Source organism: Ovis aries, chromosome X (genome assembly GCF_016772045.2).
Source record: "Ovis aries strain OAR_USU_Benz2616 breed Rambouillet chromosome X, ARS-UI_Ramb_v3.0, whole genome shotgun sequence".
In the NCBI taxonomy this organism is placed as follows: domain Eukaryota; kingdom Metazoa; phylum Chordata; class Mammalia; order Artiodactyla; family Bovidae; genus Ovis; species Ovis aries.
Window position 1 is genome coordinate 48,510,555 of NC_056080.1, and position 22,073 is coordinate 48,532,627.

At 38.8% G+C, this 22,073-nt stretch overlaps 1 protein-coding gene across 4 annotated transcripts in view; it reads left to right on the forward strand.

The window, feature by feature from the left end:
* Nucleotides 1–22,073, forward strand: part of HEPH (hephaestin) — a 137,676-nt gene that overhangs the window by 110,380 nt on the left and 5,223 nt on the right. For all 4 annotated transcript variants that reach the window (XM_042242540.1, XM_042242541.1, XM_060407607.1 and 1 more), the window contains 4 exons: nucleotides 14,867–14,973; nucleotides 16,144–16,369; nucleotides 18,775–18,914; nucleotides 20,235–20,397. In XM_042242540.1, coding sequence (XP_042098474.1) covers nucleotides 14,867–14,973; nucleotides 16,144–16,369; nucleotides 18,775–18,914; nucleotides 20,235–20,397 — 636 coding nt within the window. The remainder of the gene's footprint in view (nucleotides 1–14,866; nucleotides 14,974–16,143; nucleotides 16,370–18,774; nucleotides 18,915–20,234; nucleotides 20,398–22,073) is intronic.

Here is a 22,073-nt window from a genome sequence, read left to right on the forward strand (position 1 = left end):
TCCACTCTTTTTAAAGATTATTTTCCCATGTAGGCCATTACAGAGTATTGAGTAGAGTTCTCTGTGCTATACAGTAGGTTCTTATAATATTTTACATATAGTAGTATGTGTATACATCTATCCCCATATCCAAATTTGACCCTCACACTATCTTTATTTTTGATGATTGTTGTTGCTGCTGTTGTTCAGTTGCTCAGTTGTGTCCGATTCTTTGTGACCCCATGGACTGCAACACCCAAGGCTCCACTATCCTTCACTATCTCCCAGAGTTTGCTCAGATTCATGTGCATTGAGTCAGTGATGCTATCTTACTGGAGATTGTAGAGGATGCTATCATCTCATCCTCTGCTGCCCACTTCTCCATTTGCCCTCAATCTTTCCCAGGATCACAGTCTTTTCTAACGAGTCAGCTTCTCACATCAGGTGGCCAAAGATTGGAGCTTCAGTTTCAGCATCAGTTCTTCCAATGAATATTCAGGACTGATTTCCTTAAAGTTTGACTGATTTGATCTCCTTGCTGTCAAGGGACTCTCGAGGGTCTTCTCCAGCATCACAGTTCAAAAACATCAATTCTTTGACACCTTCATTATGGTCCAACTCTCACATCCACACATGATTACTGGAAAATCCATAGCTTTGACTATATGGACCTTTGTCAGCAAAGTCACGTCTTTGCTTTTTAATGTGCTATCTAGGTTTCTCATAGTTTTCCTTCCAAGGAGCAAGTGTCTTTTAATTTTGTGGCTGTAGACATTGTCTGCAGTGATTTTGGAGTCCAAGAAAATAAACTCTGTCACTGTTTCCAATTTTTCCCTTTCTATTTGCCATGAAGGATGGGACCATATGCCATGATCTTATTTTTTTGAATGTTGAGTTTTAAACCAGCTTTTTCACTCTCTTTTTCCACCTTTAGTTCCTTTTCAGTTTCAGCCATTAGACTGGTATCATCTATATATTTGAGGTTGTTGATATTTCTCCAGGCAATCTTGATTTTAGCTTGTGATTCGTCCAGCCTGGAATTTTACATGGCATACTCTGTATATAAGTTAAACAAGCAAGGTGACAATATGCAGCCTTGTCATACGCCTTTCCCAATTTGGAACCAGTCAGTTGATCCATGTCCAGTTCAAACTGTTGCTTCTTGACTGTTGCATCAGTGGTTTGGGCATAAACTTGGATTACTGTGATGTTGATTGGTTTACCTTGGAAACAAACTGAGATCATTTTGTCATTTTTGAGACTGCACCTGAGTATTACATTTCAGACTCTTTCATTGACTATGAGAGCTACTCCATTTCTTCTTAGGGATTCTCGCTCACAGTCGTAGATATAATTGCCATCTGAATTAAATTTGTCCACTTTAATTCACTGGTTCTTAATATGTCAATGCTCAGTTTGCCATCTTCTACTTGACCACGTCCAATTTACCTTGATTCATGGACCTAATATTCCAGGTTCCTATGAGCATCAGACTTTACTTTCACCACCAGACACATCCACAGCTGAAAATCATTTCCACTTTGGCCCAACCTCTTTATTCTTTCTGCAGTTATTAGTAATTGCCTCCATTCTTCCCCAGTAGCATATTTGACACTTTCAGATCTGGGGAGGGACTCATCTAGTGTCATATCTTTTTGCCTTTTCATACTGTTTCTTGAATTCTTGCAACAAGAATACTGGGAGGGTTTGCATTTCCTCCCCCAGTGGACCACATTCTGTCAGAACTCTTCACTATGCTCCATCCACCTTGGTTGGCCTTTCATGGCATGGCTCATTTCTTCACTGAGTTACACAAGCCCCTTCACCATTACAAGGTGGTGATTCATGAAGGGGTTTGTAGTCGTACCCTCCTCTAACCACTAAATACTGACAACCATTAAAATGGTCACTATAACTATAGCTTCACCTTTTCCAGAATTCTAATATAAGTGGAATCATATAGTATGTACATTTTTGAGACTGATTTCTTTTATTCAGCATAATGCCTTTACTATTATTTTTCAGTGTTATTATGTGTATTGATAGGTATTTCCTTTTTAGTGTATATATATAGCACATTTTATTCGTTTACCCATTGAAAGACATTTGGATTGGTTCCAGACTTTTTGTGATTATAGACAGAGCTACTATACTTGCTTTGGCCAGTTTTGCTTTAGGTGTTGTATCTAAAAAATCATTGCCACGAATAATATCAAGAAACTTTTCCCCAATATTTTCTTCTATTAGTTTTATGGTTTAAGATCCTATATGTAAGAATTTTAATCCATTTTGAATTGATTTTTGTGTATTATGTGAGATAAGGATCCAGTGTCATTGTTTAGTGTTGAATATTGTTTTCTATGCATCATTTATTGAAGACAGTATCCTTTCCTCATTGTATGTTTCTTGCACCCTTGTCAAAGATCACTTTCCTGTGGAAATGTAAATTGGTGCATTCACTATGGAGAATAGAATGGAGGTTCCTGAAAAAGCAAATAAATAAATAAATAAAATAGTTATCATATGATGCTGCAATCCCACTCCTGGACATATATCTGCAGAAAACTATAATTCAGAAATATATATGCACTCCAGGGTTCATAGAAGCACTATTAGCAATAGCCAAGAAATGAAGGCAACCTAAAATATCTGTTGACAAAGGAGTGAATAAAGATGATGTGGACATTGTGGTATATATACCACATCATCTTTACCCATTTTACTCAGCCATAAAAATAAATGAAAAAAAAAAAAGCCACTTATAGCAACATGGATGGACCTAGAGACTGTCAAACTGAATGAGGTAAGTCACACAGAGAAAGATGATCATCATATGATATCACTTATATGTAGAATCTAAAGAAATTATACAAGAAATTATTTACAAAAGAGAAATAGGCTCACAGACATAGAAAACAAACTTATGGTCACCAAAGGGAATAGCAGGAGTTGAGGGGAGAGATAACTTAAGAGTTTGGGATTAGCATGCACACACTATTATATAAATAAACAATAAAGGACCTAATATATAGCATGGAAACTATACTCAATGTCTTGCAAGAATCTATAATGGAAGCTAACACAACATTACAGATTAATTGTAATTCAATTAAAAACTGTTAATTAATTCAAAAGTTTGCTTGCTTGTAAATCCATGGATTTATTTTTATTCTGTTGTACTAGTATATAAATATAAATGTAAGCATATATGCCAATACTATGCTTTTTTGATTACTGTGGCTTTGTGATATGTTTTGAATTCTTGAAATATGATGCTGCCAGCTGTCTTCTTGATCAAGATTTCTTGTATTATTCTGTGTCTTTTGTGGTTCCATAGAAATTTTAGTATATTTTTCTATTCCTGTAAAAATGCCATTGGAATTTTGATAAGTATTTCATTGAATCTGTAGATCACTTTGGATAATATAGGCATTTAAAGATATTAATTGGGCTTTCCTCACAGCTCAATTGGTAAAGAATCTGCCTGCAATGCAGGAAACCCCAGTTCGATTCCTGGGTCAGGAAGATCCACTGGAGAAGGGATAGGCTACACACTCCAGTATTCTTGTTCTTCCCTTGTGTCTCAGCTGGTAAAAAATCTGACTGCAATGCAGGAGACCTGGGTTCAATCCCTGGGTTGGGAAGATCCCCTGGAGAAGGGAAAGGCTACCCACTCCAGTTGCTGGCCTGGAGAATTCCATGAACTATATAGTTAATAATAACAATATTAATTATTCCAGTTCATGAGCACAGGGTATTGTTCCATTTAGTCATAACTTCCTCAAAATTTTTTTTTTTAATTAAGACTTTATAATCTTCAGTGTACTTGTCTTTCTCCCCTTTGGTTAAGTTTATTCCTAGTTATATTTTTAAATGTTTGCTATTGTGAAAGGGATAGTTTTACTAATTTCCTTTCAAACAGTTTGTTGTCTGTGTATACAAACACAACAGATTTTTGTATGCTTTTATACTACATACTTGCTAAATTTGTTTATTAATTCTACAGTTTTTGTTGAGTCTTTAGAGTTTTTACAATATAAAATCATTTCATTTATAAACAGATAATTTCACATTTTCCTTTCTGATTTGGATGTCTTTAAAAAATATTTTTCTTATTTAATTGTTCTGGTTAAAGGCTTCCAGTACTATGTCAAATGGAAGTAACAAGAGTCGACATCCTTGCCTTTACTGACTCTTAAAAAGAAAGTTTTCAATTTTTCTCCATTGACTGTGATGCTAATTGTGGGCTTTTCATAAATGGCTGTTATTGTGTTGAGACAAATTCCTTCTATACCTATTTTTTAAGAATTTTAATCATGAGTGGAATGTTAATTTTTAATTTCTTTTTTGTATACATTGAGATGACCATGTATTGTTTTCTTTTTTTCTTCAATGTGTGGTTCATTGCATTAATATATTTGCATATATCTACCTACCTTAGCATACCAGGTATAAATACCACTGGTTTACAGTGTATGATCCTTTTAACATGCTATTGAATTTAATTTGCTAGTATTTTATTGATGATTTTGCATCTGTATTTATTTGGGATATTGGCCTGCAGTTTTCTTTCCTTGTAATTATATCTTTGGTTTTGTTATCATTGTAAGGCTGGTTTCATAAAATCAGTCTGAAAGCATTTCTTCTCTTTTTTGAAAGGATTTAAAGAAATATTGTCATTAATTCTTCTTTGAGTGTTTGATAGAATTCACACATGAAGCCTTCTAGCCCTGGGATTGTCTATGTTGGAAAATTCATGATAAATTATTAAATCTCATGTATATCACTGTTAGGTCCATTTAGTGTATGGTATTTTTCAGGTCAGATGTTTATTGACTTTCTGTTTAGATGTCGTATTCATTATTGTAATTAAGATATTGAAGCACTTTACTATTATTGTTTCGCTGTCAATTTTTGCCTTCAAAGCTGTCAGCATTTGCTTTATATATTTAGGTACTCTGGTGTTGAGTATGCCTATATTTATCATTGCTAAATCTTCTTTTTGAATTGACCCATTTATCATTATATAGTAACATTTGTTTCTAGAGACAGTTTTAGACTTAAAATCTATTTTGTCTGCTATATCATAGTCGTCTTTTTAAAATTAATTTATTTTAATTGGCATATCTAGTAGTGATGAATTTACTCAGATTTTTGTTTTTGGTCTTAGAAAGATTTTGTTTTATATTTTCTTCATTTTTAATGTGTAATCTTATAATTTTTATAAATTCCTGACTGATTTTTTTTCTTCCAATACTTTGAGTATAACAGCTCACTCTTTCCTAGCCTGCTCGGTTTCTGTTGAAAAATTCTCTTTAGTCTTATGAGTGTCCCCCTATATGTGAATTGCTTTTCTTGCTGCTTTCAAAATTCTGTGTATTAAACTTTTGAAATTTTGTTTATATCTAAGTGCACTCTTCTTTGGGATGATCTTATTTGAGAAATGTTGAGTTTCATGAGGAGCTTCCCATGTAACCAAGTGGTAAATAATCTGCCTGCTAAAACAGAAGACGTGAGTTCAATCTCTGGGTTGGAAAGGTCCTCTGGAGGAGAAAATGGCAACCCACTCCAGTATTCTTGCCTGTGAAATCCCATGGACAAAGGAGCCTGGTGGGCTACAATCCATCCAGTCATAAGAGTTGGACACGACTAAGAGAGCCCACATGAGTTTCATGGATCTGGATGTCTGCTTCATTTTTAGAATTTGGGAAGTTTTCAGCCATCATTTCTTTAAATAGGCTTTCTGCCCCTCTTTCTCTCTCTTCTCCTTCTTTAACTCCCATAATGCATGTTAATTGTCTTTATTGCTAAGTTACTTCAGTTTTGCCTGACTCTGTGCAACCCCATAGATGGCAGCCCACCAGGTTCCCCCATCTCTGAGATTCTCCAGGCAAGAACACTGGAGTGGGTTGCCATTTCCTTCTCTGATGCATCAAAATGAAAATTGAAGGTGAAGTCACTCAGTCGTGTCTGACTCTTAGCGACCCCATGGACTGTAGCCCACCCGGCTCCTCGATCCATGGGATTTTTCAGGCAAGAGTACTGGAGTGGGGTGCCATTGCCTTCTCCAAATTGTCTTTATGGTATCCCATAAATCCCATAGCCTTGCTTTACTCATTTTGCTTCTTCCTTTCTTTTTTTTTCTTCTTGTAACTAGATAATTTCAAATGAATTATCTTCAAGTTCACAGGTTCTCTCTTCTGCTTGATCAATCTCTTTTTTCCCTTATCCTATCATATACTTTCTCCCTTACAAATTCATCAAAAGATCATTTAAATGCTAAGCAACTTCCACAAAACAATTTCTGAACACTGGCAGAGGACACCAGGAACCCAGAAAGGCAGCCCATTATCTTCAAAAGGAAGTAAAACAAAATATAAAAGACAAAAAGAGAGACATAAGAGTTAGGGATGGAGACCTGTGCTGAGGAGGAAGTCATGAAGGAGGAGAAGTTTCCACACAGTAGGAAACCCTCTCACAGAGGCTCCGTAAGGAGTTTTGGAATCTCAGAAGGCAACATAACTGGGAGGGAAAAAAAAAAAAAAACGAAGGAGAAAAACCCACAGAATACACACCTAACCACAACTGCAGAAAAAAGAACTTTCCTACAAAAGGCTATAACCTAACAACCTAAAGTTCAGCTTGGCCCGCTCAGAGAGCAAAGGACTGAGTGAATACCAAAGGGGAGCTAGCCGCTGGTACACGGCCCCTCCCCAGAGGCAGAGAGGCAGGCTTGCAACAGCCAAAGCCATAAGTCAAGGGGCTGCTGCATCTTCCACCAAACTGTGAGTAGGCTCCCAGCTGCTAACCACATCTTCCTGAGATCCTGCATGGTTGACATCTGCCAGGAGGGTCACAGCCTAAGATCAGCTCTCCAGAGGAGACATACAACATACCTGAGACAGTGCTCTTGTGGTGCACCTGGGAAACCTAGTGGTCGGGACCTGGGAGCTGATTAAGATGCATGGCCCATCTGGGACAGTGTGCTCGCCAAGCACCTGGTCGCCTGAGCTGCTCAGACCAGGGAAGGGCACAAAACACATGCCCAACACACAGAGACTGAGCCAAAATTGTGTCTCAGTGTCTTCTGTGGAGGTACTGGTCAGCAGTGGCCTGCTGCAGGGGCAGAGGCTATGGGTGGAGCAGACCTGGGTATGGCATAAGCTCTCTTGGAGGAGATTGCCATTAATCCCACCATAGAAATGCCAGAGCTTACACAAGACTGGGGAAACAGACTCTTGGAGGGCACAAAAATCTTTGGTGCACCAGGACCCGGGAGAAAGGAGCAGTGACCCCCCACAAGAAACTGACCCAGACTTGCCCACAAGTTTCCAGGAGTCTCCAGTAGAGGTGTGGGTCGGAGATGGCATGCTGTAGGATTGGGGGCACCAAGTGCAGCAGTGTGTGCATGGGACCTTTTGAAGGAGGTCGCCATTATCTTCATTACCTCCACCATAGTTTGGCCTCAGGTCAAGCCACAGGGAGGGAACACAGCCCCAACAATCAACAGAAAATTGGATTAAAGATTTACTGAACATGGTCCCTCCAGTTTGAACAAGACCCAGTTTTTCACTCAATCAGTCTCTCCCATCAGGAAGCTTTCATAAGCTTCTTATCCTTATCCATCAGAGGTCAGATAGAATGAAAACCACCGTCACAGAAAAATAACCAAACTGATCACATGTATCATGGCCTTGTCCAACACAATAAAACGATAAGTCATGTTATGTAGGGCCACCCAAGAAGGACGGATCATGGTGGAGAGTTCTGACAAAACGTGGTCCACTGGAGAAGGCAATGACAAGCCACTTCAGTCTTCTTGCCTTGAGAATCCGATGAACAGTATGGAAAGGCAAGAAGATATGACCCTGAAAGATGAACTCCCCAGGTCGATAGGTGCCCAATATGCTACTGGAGAAGAGTGGAGAAATAACTTCAGAAAGAATGGAGAGACGGAGCAAAAGCAGAAACAACACTGACTTGTGAATGAGATGGATGATGGAAGTAAAGTCTGATGTTGTAAAGAGCAATATTGCATAGGAACCTGAAATGTTAGGTCCATGAATCAAGGCAAATTGGAAGTGGTCAAACAGGAAATGGCAAGAGTGAATATTGCCATTTTAGGAATCAATGAACTAAAATGGACTGGAATGGGTGAAATTAACTCAGATGACCATTATATCTACTACTGTGGGCAAGAATCCCTTAGAAGAAATGGAATAGCCATCATAGCCAATAAAAGAGTCTGAAATGCACTACTTGGATGCAATCTCAAAAAACGACAGAATGATCTCTGTTTACAAGGCAAACCATTCAATATCAGAGTAATTAAAATCTATGCCTGGACCAGTATGCTGAAGAAGCTGAAATCAAATGGATCTATGAAGACCTACAAAACCTTCTAGAACTAACATCCAAAAAAGATGTCCTCTTCATTATAGGTGACTGGAATGCAAAAGTAGGAAGTCAAGAGCTACCTGGAGTAATAGGTAAATTTGCCCTTGGAGTACAAAATGAAGTAAGTCAAAGGCTAACAGAGTTTTGCCAAGAAAATGCACTCATCATAGCAAACACCCTCTTCCAACAACACAAGAGAAAACTCTACATATGGACATAACCAGATGGTCAATAACAAAATCAGATTGATTATATTCTTTGAAGACAAAGATGGAGTTCTACACAGTCAGCAAAAACAAGACCAGGAGCTGACTGTGGCTCAGCAAAACAGAAGTTCAAAAGCATGATCTTATTGCCAAATTCAGACTTAAATTAAAGAAAGTAGGGAAAATCCCTAGACCATTCAGGTATGACCTAAATAAATCCCTTACGATTTTATAGTGGAAGTGACAAATAGGTTCAAGAATTTAGATCTGACAGACAGAGTGCCTGAAAAACTATGGGCGGAAGTTTGTGACATTGTACAGGAGAAATTGATCAAGGCCATCCCCAAGAAAAAGAAATGAAAAAGGCAAACGGTTGTCTGACAAGGCCTTACAAATAGTTGAGAAAAGAAGAGAAGCTAAAGGCAAAGGGAAAAAGGAATGATATACTCATTTGAATGCAGAGTTCCAAAGAATAGCACGGAGAGATAAGAAAGACTTCCTCGGTGACCAATGCAAAGAAATAGAGGATAATAGACTAAGAAAGACTAAAGATCTCTTCAAGAAAATTAGAGATACTAAGGGAATATTTCATGTAAGGATGAGTACAATAAAGGACAGAAATGATATGGATCTAACAGAAGCAGAAGACATTAAGAAGAGGTGGCAATAATACACAGAAGAACTATACAAAAAAAGATCTTCGTGACCCAGATAACTACAATGGTGTGATCACTCACCTAGAGCCAGACATCCTGGAATGAGAAGTAAAGTGGGCCTTAGGAATCATCACTACAAATAAAGCTAGTGGAGGTCAACCAATTCGAGTTGAGCTATTTCAAATCCTAATAGGTGATGCTGTTAAAGTGCCGCATTCAATATGCCAGCAAATCTGGAAAACTCAGCAGTGGCCACAGGACTGGAAAAGGTCAGTTTTCATTCCAATCCCAAAGAAAGGCAATGCCAAAGAAAGCTCAAAATATTGCACAATTGTACTCAGTTCAGTTCAGTTCAGTTGCTCAGCCGTGTCTGGCTCTCTGTGACCCCATGGACTGCAGCACAAGCCTCCTTTTCCATCACCAATTCCTGGAGTTTATTCACACTCATGTCCATTGAGTTGATGATGCCATCCAACCATCTTATCCTCTGTCATCCCCTTCTCCTCCTGCCTTCCTTTCCTAGCATCAGGGTCTTTTCAGATGAGTCAGCTCTTTGCATCAGGTGGCCAAAATATTGTTATTCAGCTTCAGCAGTCCTTCCAATGAATATTCAGGACTGATTTCCTTCAAGATGGACTAATTGGATCTCCTTGCAGTCCAAGAGATTCTCAAGAGTCTTCTCCAAGACCACAGTTCAAAAGCATCAATTCTTCAGTGCTCAGTTTTCCTTACAGTACAACTCTCACATCCATACATGCAGGTCAAGAAACAACAGTTAGAACTGGACATGGAACAACAGACTGGTTCCAAATCAGGAAAAGGGTACGTAAAGGCTGTATATTGTCACCTCGTTTATTTAACATATATGCAGGGTACCTCATGCAAAATCCAAGTCTGGATGAAGCAGAAGCTTGAATTAAGATTGCCGGGAGAAATGTCAATAACCTCAGATATGCACATGACATGACCCTTATGGCAGAAAGCGAAGAACTAAAGAACATCTTGATGAAAGTGAAAGAGGAGAGTGAAACATTTGGCTTAAAACTCAGTATTCACCCATACAATTTTGTAAAGTAATTAGCCTCTAATTAAAATAAATAAATTTAAAAAAATTTCAGAAAACAAAGATCATGGCACCCGGTCCATCACTTCATGCAAATAGATGGGGAAACAATGGAAACAGTGAGAGACTTTATTTTCTGGGGCTTCAAAATCACAGCAGATGGTGACTGCAGTCATGAAATTAAAAGATGCTTGCTTTTTGAAGAAAAGTTTTAACCAACCTAGACAGCACATTAAAATGCAGTGACATTATTTTACCAACAGAGGTCCGTCTAGTCAAAGCTATGGTTTATCCAGTAGTCATGTATGGATGTGAGATATGGACTACAAAGAAAGCTGAGCACTGAAGAATTGATGCTTTTGAACTGTAGTCTTGGAGAAGACTTTTGAGTCTCTTTGAACTCAGCATGGATTTCAAGCCAGTTAATCATAAAGGAAATTAGTCCTGCATATTCACTGGAAGGACTGATGCTGAAGCTGAATCTTCAATACTTTGGCCGACTGATGCAAAGAACTGACTCATTGGAAAAAACCCTGATGCTGGGAAAGATTGAAGGCTGGAGGAGATTGGGATTTCAGTGGATGAGATGTTTGGATGGCATCACCGACACGATGGACATGAATTTGAGTAGATTCTGGGATTTGATGATGGATAGGTGATCCTGGCATGCTGCAGTGTATGGGGTCACAAAGAGTCAGACATGACTGAGTGACTGAACTGAACTGAACTGATCTGATCATTACATATATATTTTTTTTATCTCCAGAGTTTTTGTTTGATTCTTTATTTTTGTTGAACTTATCATTTTGTTTATGGGTTGCTTTCCTGCTATTGTTAAATTGTGTCTCTGTGTTCTCTTGTAGCTCACTGAACTTTAAAAAACAATAAATTTTTTTGGTCAGGCAATTTTAGATCTCCATTGTGTTGGAGCTGATTACTGGAAACCTGTTCCTTTGTTGGTATTTGGTGGTGTCATATTTCCTTAATTATTCATGTTTTTCTATCTTTGCAATGGTATCTCCACTTTTGAAAGATTGACCACCTCTTCCAAACTTTATGAGCTAGCTGCCATGGGGAAAGATCTTCTCCTACAGTTGGATGCAAGGGTGCTAGCTGGGTAGAATATGATAGCTTTGGCTCTGTGATTGTTCAGCACTGGCTCTGACTCTGGGGAGGGCACACTGGTATAGCCTACATACAGTTCAATCAGCTGAATACTGCAGTGACCTTCAGAAACTAAGTCTCCAGATGTCCACAGTAGTGACAAGATCTATTGGGTCCTTGGTGGTAAAGGCTACTGAAAGGTTGCTGATGAGAGCTCTGAACAATGCCAGGATTCTTGGCTTCCGGAGGAGAGGAATTCAATCTGGGGCCAGTGATAAGGCTTGATTGCTCAGTGCTCTTTGTGTAATAAAGTTTTATTAAAGTATAAAAGAGATAGAGAAAGCTTCTGACATAGACATCAGAAAGGGACAAAAAGAGCGCCCTCTTGCTAGTTTTTACCAAGGAGTTATATACCTATTAACTATTCTAATTAGAGAAAGGAAGCACCTCAAAACTGAGAGAGTTGCACCAGACCCCTCAACCACAACATGCACTTTGAGATAACATTGACACAAGGTGAGTCATTCTGGGCTAAAAAACAATTGACAGGAATCTTGAAGAAAGGCAGATTTCGAAGCAAATACTTAGTTCATTAACATAGCCTAAGGAAGACTTTTCCATGAGAAAAAAGCATTGGTTAGCTCAAGGTTTGAGGTAAAGTTAAGTTCAAGTGGAACCAGGTGTCATGACAACACAGAATTTTAAAAGAAAAGAAAAAAATAGTCTGTCACTTGCAGTTTTATTTCCTCCTGCTGCTTGGGGACATCTGCCCTCCCTTCCATGGTTATTAACACTCTCACTACTTGGATCTTTCTGTTCACTTTTTCCACCATGGGGCAGAATTATGACTGAGAGCATTCCTCTTGACACTATGTTCAACATTTGGGTGCACATGTAGCTGTGTCTATGATTCACAGAAATAGCTTTGGCTCCAGAATTCTGTGGTCCACTCACTGCTGCAGTGGCGGTAGTGTCTCAGCAGAGGATCATCTCCTGTTGGGGGAGAGGGTGCAAGTCGCATCTGGTGGGAGTGGAGCAGCAGTGGCTCCTTCTGAGTAGGGAAGCCAGAGTAGAGTTGGATCTTTTTGGAAGGCTGCGTGGAAGCAGCTCCTTGTGTAGGATTGTTAGTGCACCAATGACTCCTTCCCTGGGAGAACACAGAGGTGAATTGTCTGCTGGGAAAGGGTGCTTCAGCAGCTCGTTTTTGAGGGGTTAGATGTTGATGGATCCTTTTGGGGGGAGCTAAGTGTCAGTGTCTCTTTGGTTGGGGAATTGAAGCAACTCTTTCTTGGGGTCATAAGGAACAGCTGTGGCTTCTTCTGGCGTAATACAGAGCAGCAGTGACTTCTTCTGGCAAAGGCAGCATTGATGGCTCCTTGTCAAATGGAGGGGGAAAGAGGGCAGCAGGTCTTTAAGGATATGGGAGGGCAAGGAGTAGCAGTAGCTTCTTTTCAGGAGAATGCAGTGGTGATGGCTTCTTCTAGGAGAGTGGAGCAGTAACAATTTCTTCTCTGGTGTGACATATCAGTAGTTACTCCTTGTGGAGCTGGAGGTGGGACAATTAAAGCTTCTTGGAGTAAGGACCAATTGGCCGTGTCTCCTTGAGTTGGGGGGTGGGGCAAGGCAGTGGCTCCCTCTTGGGAGGAAGGAAGGGAAGGCTTTTCTTGAGGTTGAGGTGATGGCTGCTCCTTCATGGAGTGCAGAGAAGCTACGGCTTCTTCTTGAGTTGTGGCAGAATGTTGGTGGTTCCTTCTTGTAGAGGTGGCAGAGAGGTGTGGACTCCAAGTTCAGTTGAAAGGTGAATATAAAGAAAGACAGTCTGGTAGTGAGAGCTGCTGACATTCTCCTGCTATCTTTTTCAACCATGGGGATTACCTCTCGATTCCTAGCTGTGCCAGACTAGAGTGATGTGGGTAAGATACTTCTTAGATTTACTTATTTGCTATCTTCAATTTTTTTGCCCCACTGGGTTGTTACACATTCTTTGTATTGTGGAACTCTCTCAGAGCTATTAAGTGGGTATATACTGCTTATTCCTTGTTTTGGTGGTTATGTAGGGAGAAGTGAGTATTGGGATCTCCTTAGTCTGCAATCTTCCTGACATGACTTGTGAATGATCTGATTTGTATAAAATATTCAGAATAATAAAACCAATTGAGACATAAAGTAGATTAGTGGTTGTCCAGGGCTTGGGTGTGAGAAGGATTACAGAATGAGGCTAAGGAGTGCAGGGACTTTTTTAATGGTAATCATTTTCCTAAAACTGATTGTAGTGATGATTACAAAATTCTGTGGATATACTAAAAACCATTGATTTGTACTCTACACGTGTGAAATTTTTGGTTTGAAAATACCTCAATAAAGATGTTATAAAATTAATATGATATCAGTTGGAAGATGGATTGAAGAGAGCTAGAGTTTGAGACAGAGAAACAAATTAGGAAGTTTTGTATTAGTCCAGTCTTTAAAATAAGCATCTAAGCTGGAGCAAAAATATCAGGAATTAGAAGGAAGAGAATATAGTTATAAAATATAATGTAGAGGTTTAATCAGTAAGACTTGCCATTTTGTTGGATTTTAAATTCATGAGAGTGGGGAGACAAAGTAAACTAAATTTTTAAATCTGGGTAATTAGGAGGATTTTTATGTCATCACTAGATACTGGGAGCACAGATTGAGTAATAGCATTTTTTTCCAAAGGAGGATGGTGAATTCATAACAATTTTAGTTTTTTATGTGTTGTCAGGTCAACTTTCAAAAGACGTCCAGTATCTTTGATTTACAATATTATGTTAACTTCATATATGCAGCATTGTGATTCAGTGTTTTTGCATATTATTCTCCATTATATAATGTTATTAGATAATTACAATTCCTTGTGCTATACAGTATATCCTTGTAGCTTACTATTTTATACATAGTAGTTCATTTATGTTAATTCCATTAAATACATAAATTAAAAATTCCAGTATATGATTGAAAGTTTTGGATTAAACTTAATGACAAGGAAGATCTGGCTATTTGAGTCATCAGTATACACAGATTAAAACTGATATCAGAAAGATGGCTGAAAGCTTCCATGGGGAGCGCATGGAAAAATAGGAGCAGAGAACTAGAGACAGAACTTTGAACAGCTGCATTTAGGAAGCATCAGCAGGAAAAGGAGATCAGAATAGAGTTAAAGAAAGAAGGACATGATAAACAGGGAGAAGAGTAGCAGAGCTGCCCTACTAGAAGATTGGACCTGGATCTTTAAAGACAAGGACAGTAAAAGAGAAGCTGAGGGTGTCCCAGGAGGGAGAAGAATAAAGTTGCAAAAATAAAATGAATACTGGTATGGAAATGATGAAGAAATATCTTAAAGGTCCTGGGACTCACCTGCCACAGCCTTTTAGGGATACCTGGGAACTGGGAGACATTTCTGACCTGGTCCAACTGGAGATTTCTGTTATCCTTTCTAGGTGAGGTTCTCACTTACCAATGGAACATTCCAGAGAGATCTGGCCCTGGTCTCAATGATTCTGCTTGTGTTTCTTGGATCTACTATTCTGCAGTGGATCCCATCAAGGTAAAGACAATATTGGCTTCTTGGAGATGTCTCAGAAATGGGCAGACTGCCTAGCAAAAAGAATCTATTAAACAGATGCAGTAAAGAGCCCAGCACTGAAGTCCAGGAACTGGGGGAAATTCCTCAAATCCTGAGCTTATTTTAATAGGTAGAAGGAGAGAGAAAATGATTAGGTAGCACCCATGTTTTTTCTGAGGATTTTCTTCTTTGTTTCTTCTTCTTGGATAGTATAAGGCAGTATGTTATCATTTTAGGAACTCAGAATTGGTTGTCAAGAGATTAGGTTTCAAGCCCAAATTTGGTTCTGTCTTATCTTTGCATTGACTTTAGGCAAGTCATTCTGCCTCTGATTTCTCATCTGGAAAAGGCTAATCTGTGTAGCCAGCCATCCACAGCCAGATGTCAGCAATCAATTTATTGAGAGCCTGCTACATTTTAGGCATTTTACCTGGCTCTTTTGATGATAAAAATATAAGATTCAGTTCCCATCCTCAAAGAGTGAGATCTATAATAGCTGTGGGAAACAGATGAATATAAACATAATATTAGCATTGAATATATAAAATATAAGTAAAACATATAATGAAGCTAGGTCTCTCCTGCATGGCAAGCTGATGCTTTACTGACTCAACTACACAGGAAGCCATATATATATATATATAAAATAAATTTTAAACATAGCGTAGTGTTAGCAATTACTTAAAACTATTTAATAGAAACTGCTATGGGAGTCATTGAGAGAGCGATTAATTCTGCTTAGAGGAGAGAATCAAAGGGAAACTAGAGAAGGCAATGTGATGATAAGTAAATGTACTTTGAGCCTTAAAAGTGGAATAGTAGTATAACATAAGATAAGGGATATGGTGGAGGAGTGGGCATTACAAAGAAGAAACAACCTTAGAAAAGGCACTGGGTTATGAAAGTGATTGGTGGGTTTGGAGATCAATGAATATTCCAGCAGAGATAAATTATAGGTGAGACAGCATATCTTACCTGTGCCCCAAGACAACTGTGAGGATGAATTCAGATAATATAGTTGAGCCTCTTATAATACAAGGCATTATGACAAAGTGCTAAGGACACAGTGGGCTTGGATGTCAACCTATCTCCCTGTAGAGCACCTATTGCCCAGCAACAACTCCATCTTGTTTATTCCTTCCCCATCCTTAGGACATGTACAGTGGCCTGGTGGGACCCTTGGCCATCTGCCGAAAAGGCATCCTGGAGCCCTACGGAGGAAGACGTGACATGAACCGAGAATTTGCCTTGTTATTCTTGATTTTTGATGAGAACAAGTCTTGGTATCTGGAGGAAAATGTGGAAACTTATGGGTCCCAGGATCCAGGCCGTGTTAACCTGCAGGATGAGGCTTTCTTGGAGAGCAATAAAATGCATGGTCTGTAGAAAGGAACCTATCCCATTTCCAAAGAAATCCTTACTGGTTTCATGGAGGCATTTTTGATAGGCCCAGCACAACCGAAGGGAATGTAATCTCTGAAAGGTCAGGAAGGTGGAATGAGGACACCTTAGAAGAAATGTCTAGTACTACAGTATTATCTATAATGTGGTTCATGTTAGGTCAGGTGCTCAGAAAGCAGGAAGCTGACTCTATAAAGTTGCTGTGGTAACACGAGCACATTTTAACCTATTAGAGAGTGCAAGACAGACATTTATGACCCTCAATGTACCTGGTGCACTGGCTGATTAGGGCCTCTCTACTTAAAAATTCTGAATTTAGTTTCTCAATATTATCTTATTTCCTTGCCACTCTGGATCTGAGATATGTTTTATCAATGGATTCTAATATAGATAAATGAAGGACAGCTTGTCTTTTAATCTATTTTTGAAACAATGGTTATATTTACAGATGGAAGGATTGGAGTGAGAGCCTCAAAAAGCAGCATACTGGGTTATATTAAAAATAAGAACTTTTTGATGCTCAAATGGATTTTGGAGGGAAATTGTGCACCCAAACTTAACTTTGTCCTACAGATTTGTGTATCTTTTAAAAATAGAGAAAATCTCAACTAAGAGGAAGAATTTCAGTGCAGGGGAATATAGTAGTGCAATATTTCTTTGATTTGAGGGTAAATTGAAGCTTTGATAGTGACTCTACTGGAACTCAAAAGTAATATCTCATTGTCAGACAAATTATAACTATTTCCCCTGGATGGAAATATGAGTGATTCACTTTGGATCTGATGATTCACATACTTTACAGAGTGACTTTTTAGCTCCTTTCAAATATGAGAAATAAATTGCCCAAAACCAAATGGAATGAGGATACAGATCTTGCTAGTGCAAGGGTTTGGCTAATGCTCATTTCCTTCTGGTGTTTAAGTGTTTATTCATCCAACTCTTCAGGTATCAGTCTACCTATCTATCAAGTATTTATTGAGCACTCTCTGAATGTGGGCATTATAGATAAAAAAGTAATGTTGAGTCTGAGAGCAAATAAATAAGATCCTTCCTTCCCTTCTAGATTTCTGAACTAATTGAGAAAGAGACAGAGTTGCTTAATATTAAATGTGAACTTACTGAGAAAGCTAGTTGGAAAACTGAATTTAGTTTTGCAGCAAAATGGGGTTGCTAATACTGCTCCAACAATGGATAGATTTTCTGTTCTGTTATTGATGTAGAGGGACAAAAATAGCCCTCCTTCTTTACAGGGGCAAAGTCTTCTCCATGATGGAATAACAAATCCGTTTGCACCACTTCCTGTGGTCTGATCTAAGAGAGAGAAGATTCAGAATAGGGCTGAGTTGAGTATATTTAGTTCCTTTCTCAAATACAAAATTTGACTAGCGTGAATAAACTGGCTATAAATGTTCCTTCCATTATTTCCTTTCTTGGATAAAGAGTATAAATTATTTTCCCTCTATAGAATATTAAAGGTGGAGAATTTTATCCTGGGTACACTCTTGAAAGTGTGAATTAACACAGTGCTGAGTTGTTTATTATCTTTAGAGCATGAGATGTGTCCTGGGAAGAAGCATATGGGGAGTCCCATGCATTAATATCATTATTAATACCAAGAATGTGACAAGTATTTTTTAACATGTTTTGTCTATCAGGTGTCTGCTTGGTGTTCTGAAGAATACAAGTACAGTATTATAGTATATACATTTATTTCCTGCTTATTAAAAACCTTCAACCTATTTGGGGATAAGAAATTCCACAAATTAAAAGATAGATGAATGTAGGAGGCAGTTTCTAGTGAGTTCCAAAGAGTGATACAGATAGTACTGGAGGAGTTTAGATGTGGAAGGGGATGCAGAGAATGAGGGGTACTAAGAGGAAAAAGATCAAGGAACTATTGTTAGAAGAAGTGAAAGTGTGACTGAGCTTTGAAAAGATGAGTAAAAGGGAGAATTTTTGAGAGGGAAGATCAGAAACACGAGCAAGAACACAAAAAAACATGAATAAGGGGCCAAAATAGGGGATGGTTAAGAAATTACCCTAATTGAAATATGTTAGATAGTGTTAGACATATCTGGGAAAGCTTGGGACAATAGTTTGAAGGACCTTGTTGGTCTAAGGAGTCATGGACTTGATCTTTTGAGTGCGGGGGTGGGGCTTTTAAGGCATTTTAAGCAGTAGAATGACATGGTCATACTAGTTATTGGAGAGACCACTCTTATAGCACCAATGTGGGAGATAGATTAGAGAGGGGCAAATGGAATAGAAAAGAGAGAAGCTAGGAGGATACTCCTGTCATCAGAGATGATAGGGATTATCTTTACGGTAGTGGTAGTGGTAAGTTGAAATGAGATATACAAAATACTTTTCCTTCTCTTACAGCCATTAATGGAAAACTCTATGCCAACCTCATGGGCCTTACAATGTACCAAGGAGAACGAGTGGCCTGGTACATGATGGCGATGGGACAAGATATTGACCTACACACTGTCCATTTCCATGCAGAAAGCTTTCTCTACCGGGTGAGCTGGAAAGAGGGCTGATTCCCTCAGGGGTGATTCTAGGAGTGATCTGATATCCATTAAGAAAGAAGAGGAAAGCAAGAAACAAGAAAATAATCAGTTAAAAGATGAAAGGTATTGCATGTGGAGTATTGAGCAGAGAAATCTAGTTTGGGTTTGTATCCCAAAGTCAGTCATTGTCCTCCAAGCCTTATCTTTCCCCTTTGATATAGAAGAAATGAGTGGCTCATTTATGGGATAAGAAGACCAAAGGAATAAATGTTATCAGATCTCAGTTAGGGACTTGAGGCCCAGTGAGCAGTCATCCTAAGAACAAGAAATTTAAGAGAAGTGTGTCATGATCTCTGAAAATCCATAATCTATTCCTGAACTTCAATTCAGGAACTACATTGGACAACATGTGGGTTTTGAAGATTTTGTCTTAGGAAAGGGGGTTAGAGTTGTAATCATTAATGAGTGGACTTGCTGACAAAGGTCCATATAGTCAAAACTATGGTTTTCCAAGTAGTCATGTATGGATGTGAGGGTTGGACCATAAAGAAGGCTGAACACTGGAAAAATGATGCTTTCAAACTGTGGTGCTGGAGAAAACTCTTGAGAGTCCCTTGGACAGTAAGGAAATCAAACCAGTCAATCCTTAAGGAAATCAACCCTGAATATTCATTGGAAGGACTAATGCTGAAGCTGAAGCTGAAGCTCCAATACTTGGGCCACCTGATGTGAAGAGCTGACTCATTGGAAAAGATCCTGTTGCTGGAAAAGATTGAGGACAGGAGAAGAAGGGGGCGACAGAGGATGAGATGGTTGGATGGCATTGCTGACTCAACAAGCATGAGTTTGAGCAAACCCTGGAAGATAGTGAATGACAGGAAAGCCTGGCATGCTGAAGTCCATGGGGTCTCAAAGAGTTGGACGCTACTTAGTGACTGAATAACATAAAAGATTTAGAAATGCTGATAAAGGTGGTGGCATGGAAGATAAAGCAAACTGAGTTTTATTTCTAAAGGAAATACGCGGATCTTTCCTAGGGGTCAAGGACTGCTAAAATGTATGGATATACAAGTTTTTAGCCCCCTAATGAGAGCTGGAATGGATTTTACTTTGGGTCACTTTGAGAAAAGTAGGAAGAGAGAGTCTCCTCTGTTGAATCAGTTTGTATGGGTGAGTTCATAGAGAAGATAGATAAGGTAGAATCTTTTAGCTTCTCTCTTGGAGTTCTATGTACCTGATGTGGATACTGAAGCCTTATACTTTCTATAAACTCTGAGATGATTGTTATACCCTTTGCTTTTTCTCTCCCACAACCAATCTCTTTTGCAGAGTGGAGAGAGCTACCGGGCAGATGTAGTGGATTTGTTTCCAGGGACTTTTGAGGTTGTGGAGATGGTGGCCAGCAACCCTGGCACATGGCTGCTTCACTGCCATGTTACTGACCATGTCCATGCCGGCATGGAGACCACCTTTACAGTCTTGTCCCAAAGAGGTAAAGCCTAACTATGCCGTCTTCTAGTGCTGTATCTAGTCTATAAGAACCAGAAAATCCCAAGAAGTCTCTTGCATCTGTCCTCTGATCCCAATAAGTACCAGGTTTTAAAACAGAACCGACCCCCCTAAGTGTTCTGTCAACCTTGTTGCTCCTCTGCTCATGCCTCCTAATTTCTTCGGCATCTGTTGAACTCACATGAATTGACTCAGCCTGAAACCGACTGGGCTCTATGCATTGATGCTTAGTATAGACTTGCTTCCTTTCAACACATTTAATTTGTATATAAATTTATTACTTTAGAATTTATTAGGTACTAACTAGTTCAAGAAATGTTGTTAATGAGTTTTTTTTTTTCCTAAAGGAAGAAATATAATTCCAACAACTACCCCTTAATTGGTTTGTTTTGTGGAGACTGTCTAAGGCTGAAAAAAGATAATTAGGCTTCAATTACAACTAATCCCAGACAGATGCTACCAAGGGTGGTAAAAATTTTCCTTTTATTTGTTATACGGAGAAGTAATAGCCAGGGTAGTTTCTTTAGCAATATTTATTCATCACCAAGAACATAGAAGAGTAGGTTGTGTTAAATTTTATGTCTTTGGGCTGTTAAAAGGTTGAGTCTCACTTCTTGCACCTCTTAACCTGAATCCAATACTCATCATTATTCCCCTCCCAAGAGGCCCAATAGAAACTCTTAGGACCCATAGAAATTCAGGGAGGTTTTTTCCTTTCTTTTCTTTCTTTCTTTTTTTTTTTTTTTAAAGTCACACTGTTCTGAAAACTGGTAATATTGAGAGAGGCTTCCGTTATAGCTCAGTTAGTAAAGAATCCGTCTACAATGCAGGAGACCATGGTTGAATTCCTGGGTCGGGAAGATCCGCTGGAGAAGGGATAGGCTACCCACTCCAGTATCCTTGGGCTTCCCTTGTGGCTCAGCTGGTAAAGAATCCACCTGTAATGCAGGAGGTCTGGGTTTGATTCCTAGGTTGGAAAGATCCCCTGGAGAAGAGAAAGGCTACCCACTCCAGTATTCTGGATTGGAGAATTCCATGGAGTGTATAGTCCATGGGATTGCAAAGAGTCAGACATGACTGAGTGAGTTTCACTTTCACTTCACTTACTATTGAGGTAGGTGTTCTGGGATTCCTTGCCACTGGCATTCTATCAGCATGAATAGAAAGTGGGAAAATGTCTTTAGGCATTCAAATAGGACTAGCAAATCATGGTAGAAAATACAACTCTGCCATTTAACCCCAGGAAAGGAGACAAATGATTGTACATTATCATTTCCTATATCTTTGGAAAACTTTGTTCTCCAGTAACATACTGCTAGAACATGTTTCCTAGCTACTACTGTAGTACTACTCCCTACCTCAAAGACAAGCACATATAATTCTTTAGTGTGTTCTGTCAGTCCTTAGAACCAAAGTCAAGTGGTGAATTGTTGTATCATCAAGATCCTATAGATCCAAAGCAATAGATTGTCTCCACATGTAATGGCAGATCATCTAAAATATGGACCATTTATTAGATAAGACACCTTATCAATACATGTCATGAAGAAACTTCCATAAAGAATAGCTCATATCTCTTTTTAATAATGAACCAGTCCATAATTTTATCTATTTTCCTTTTGTTTGTTTGACACCCTATAGCCTAATGTGATATTGTTC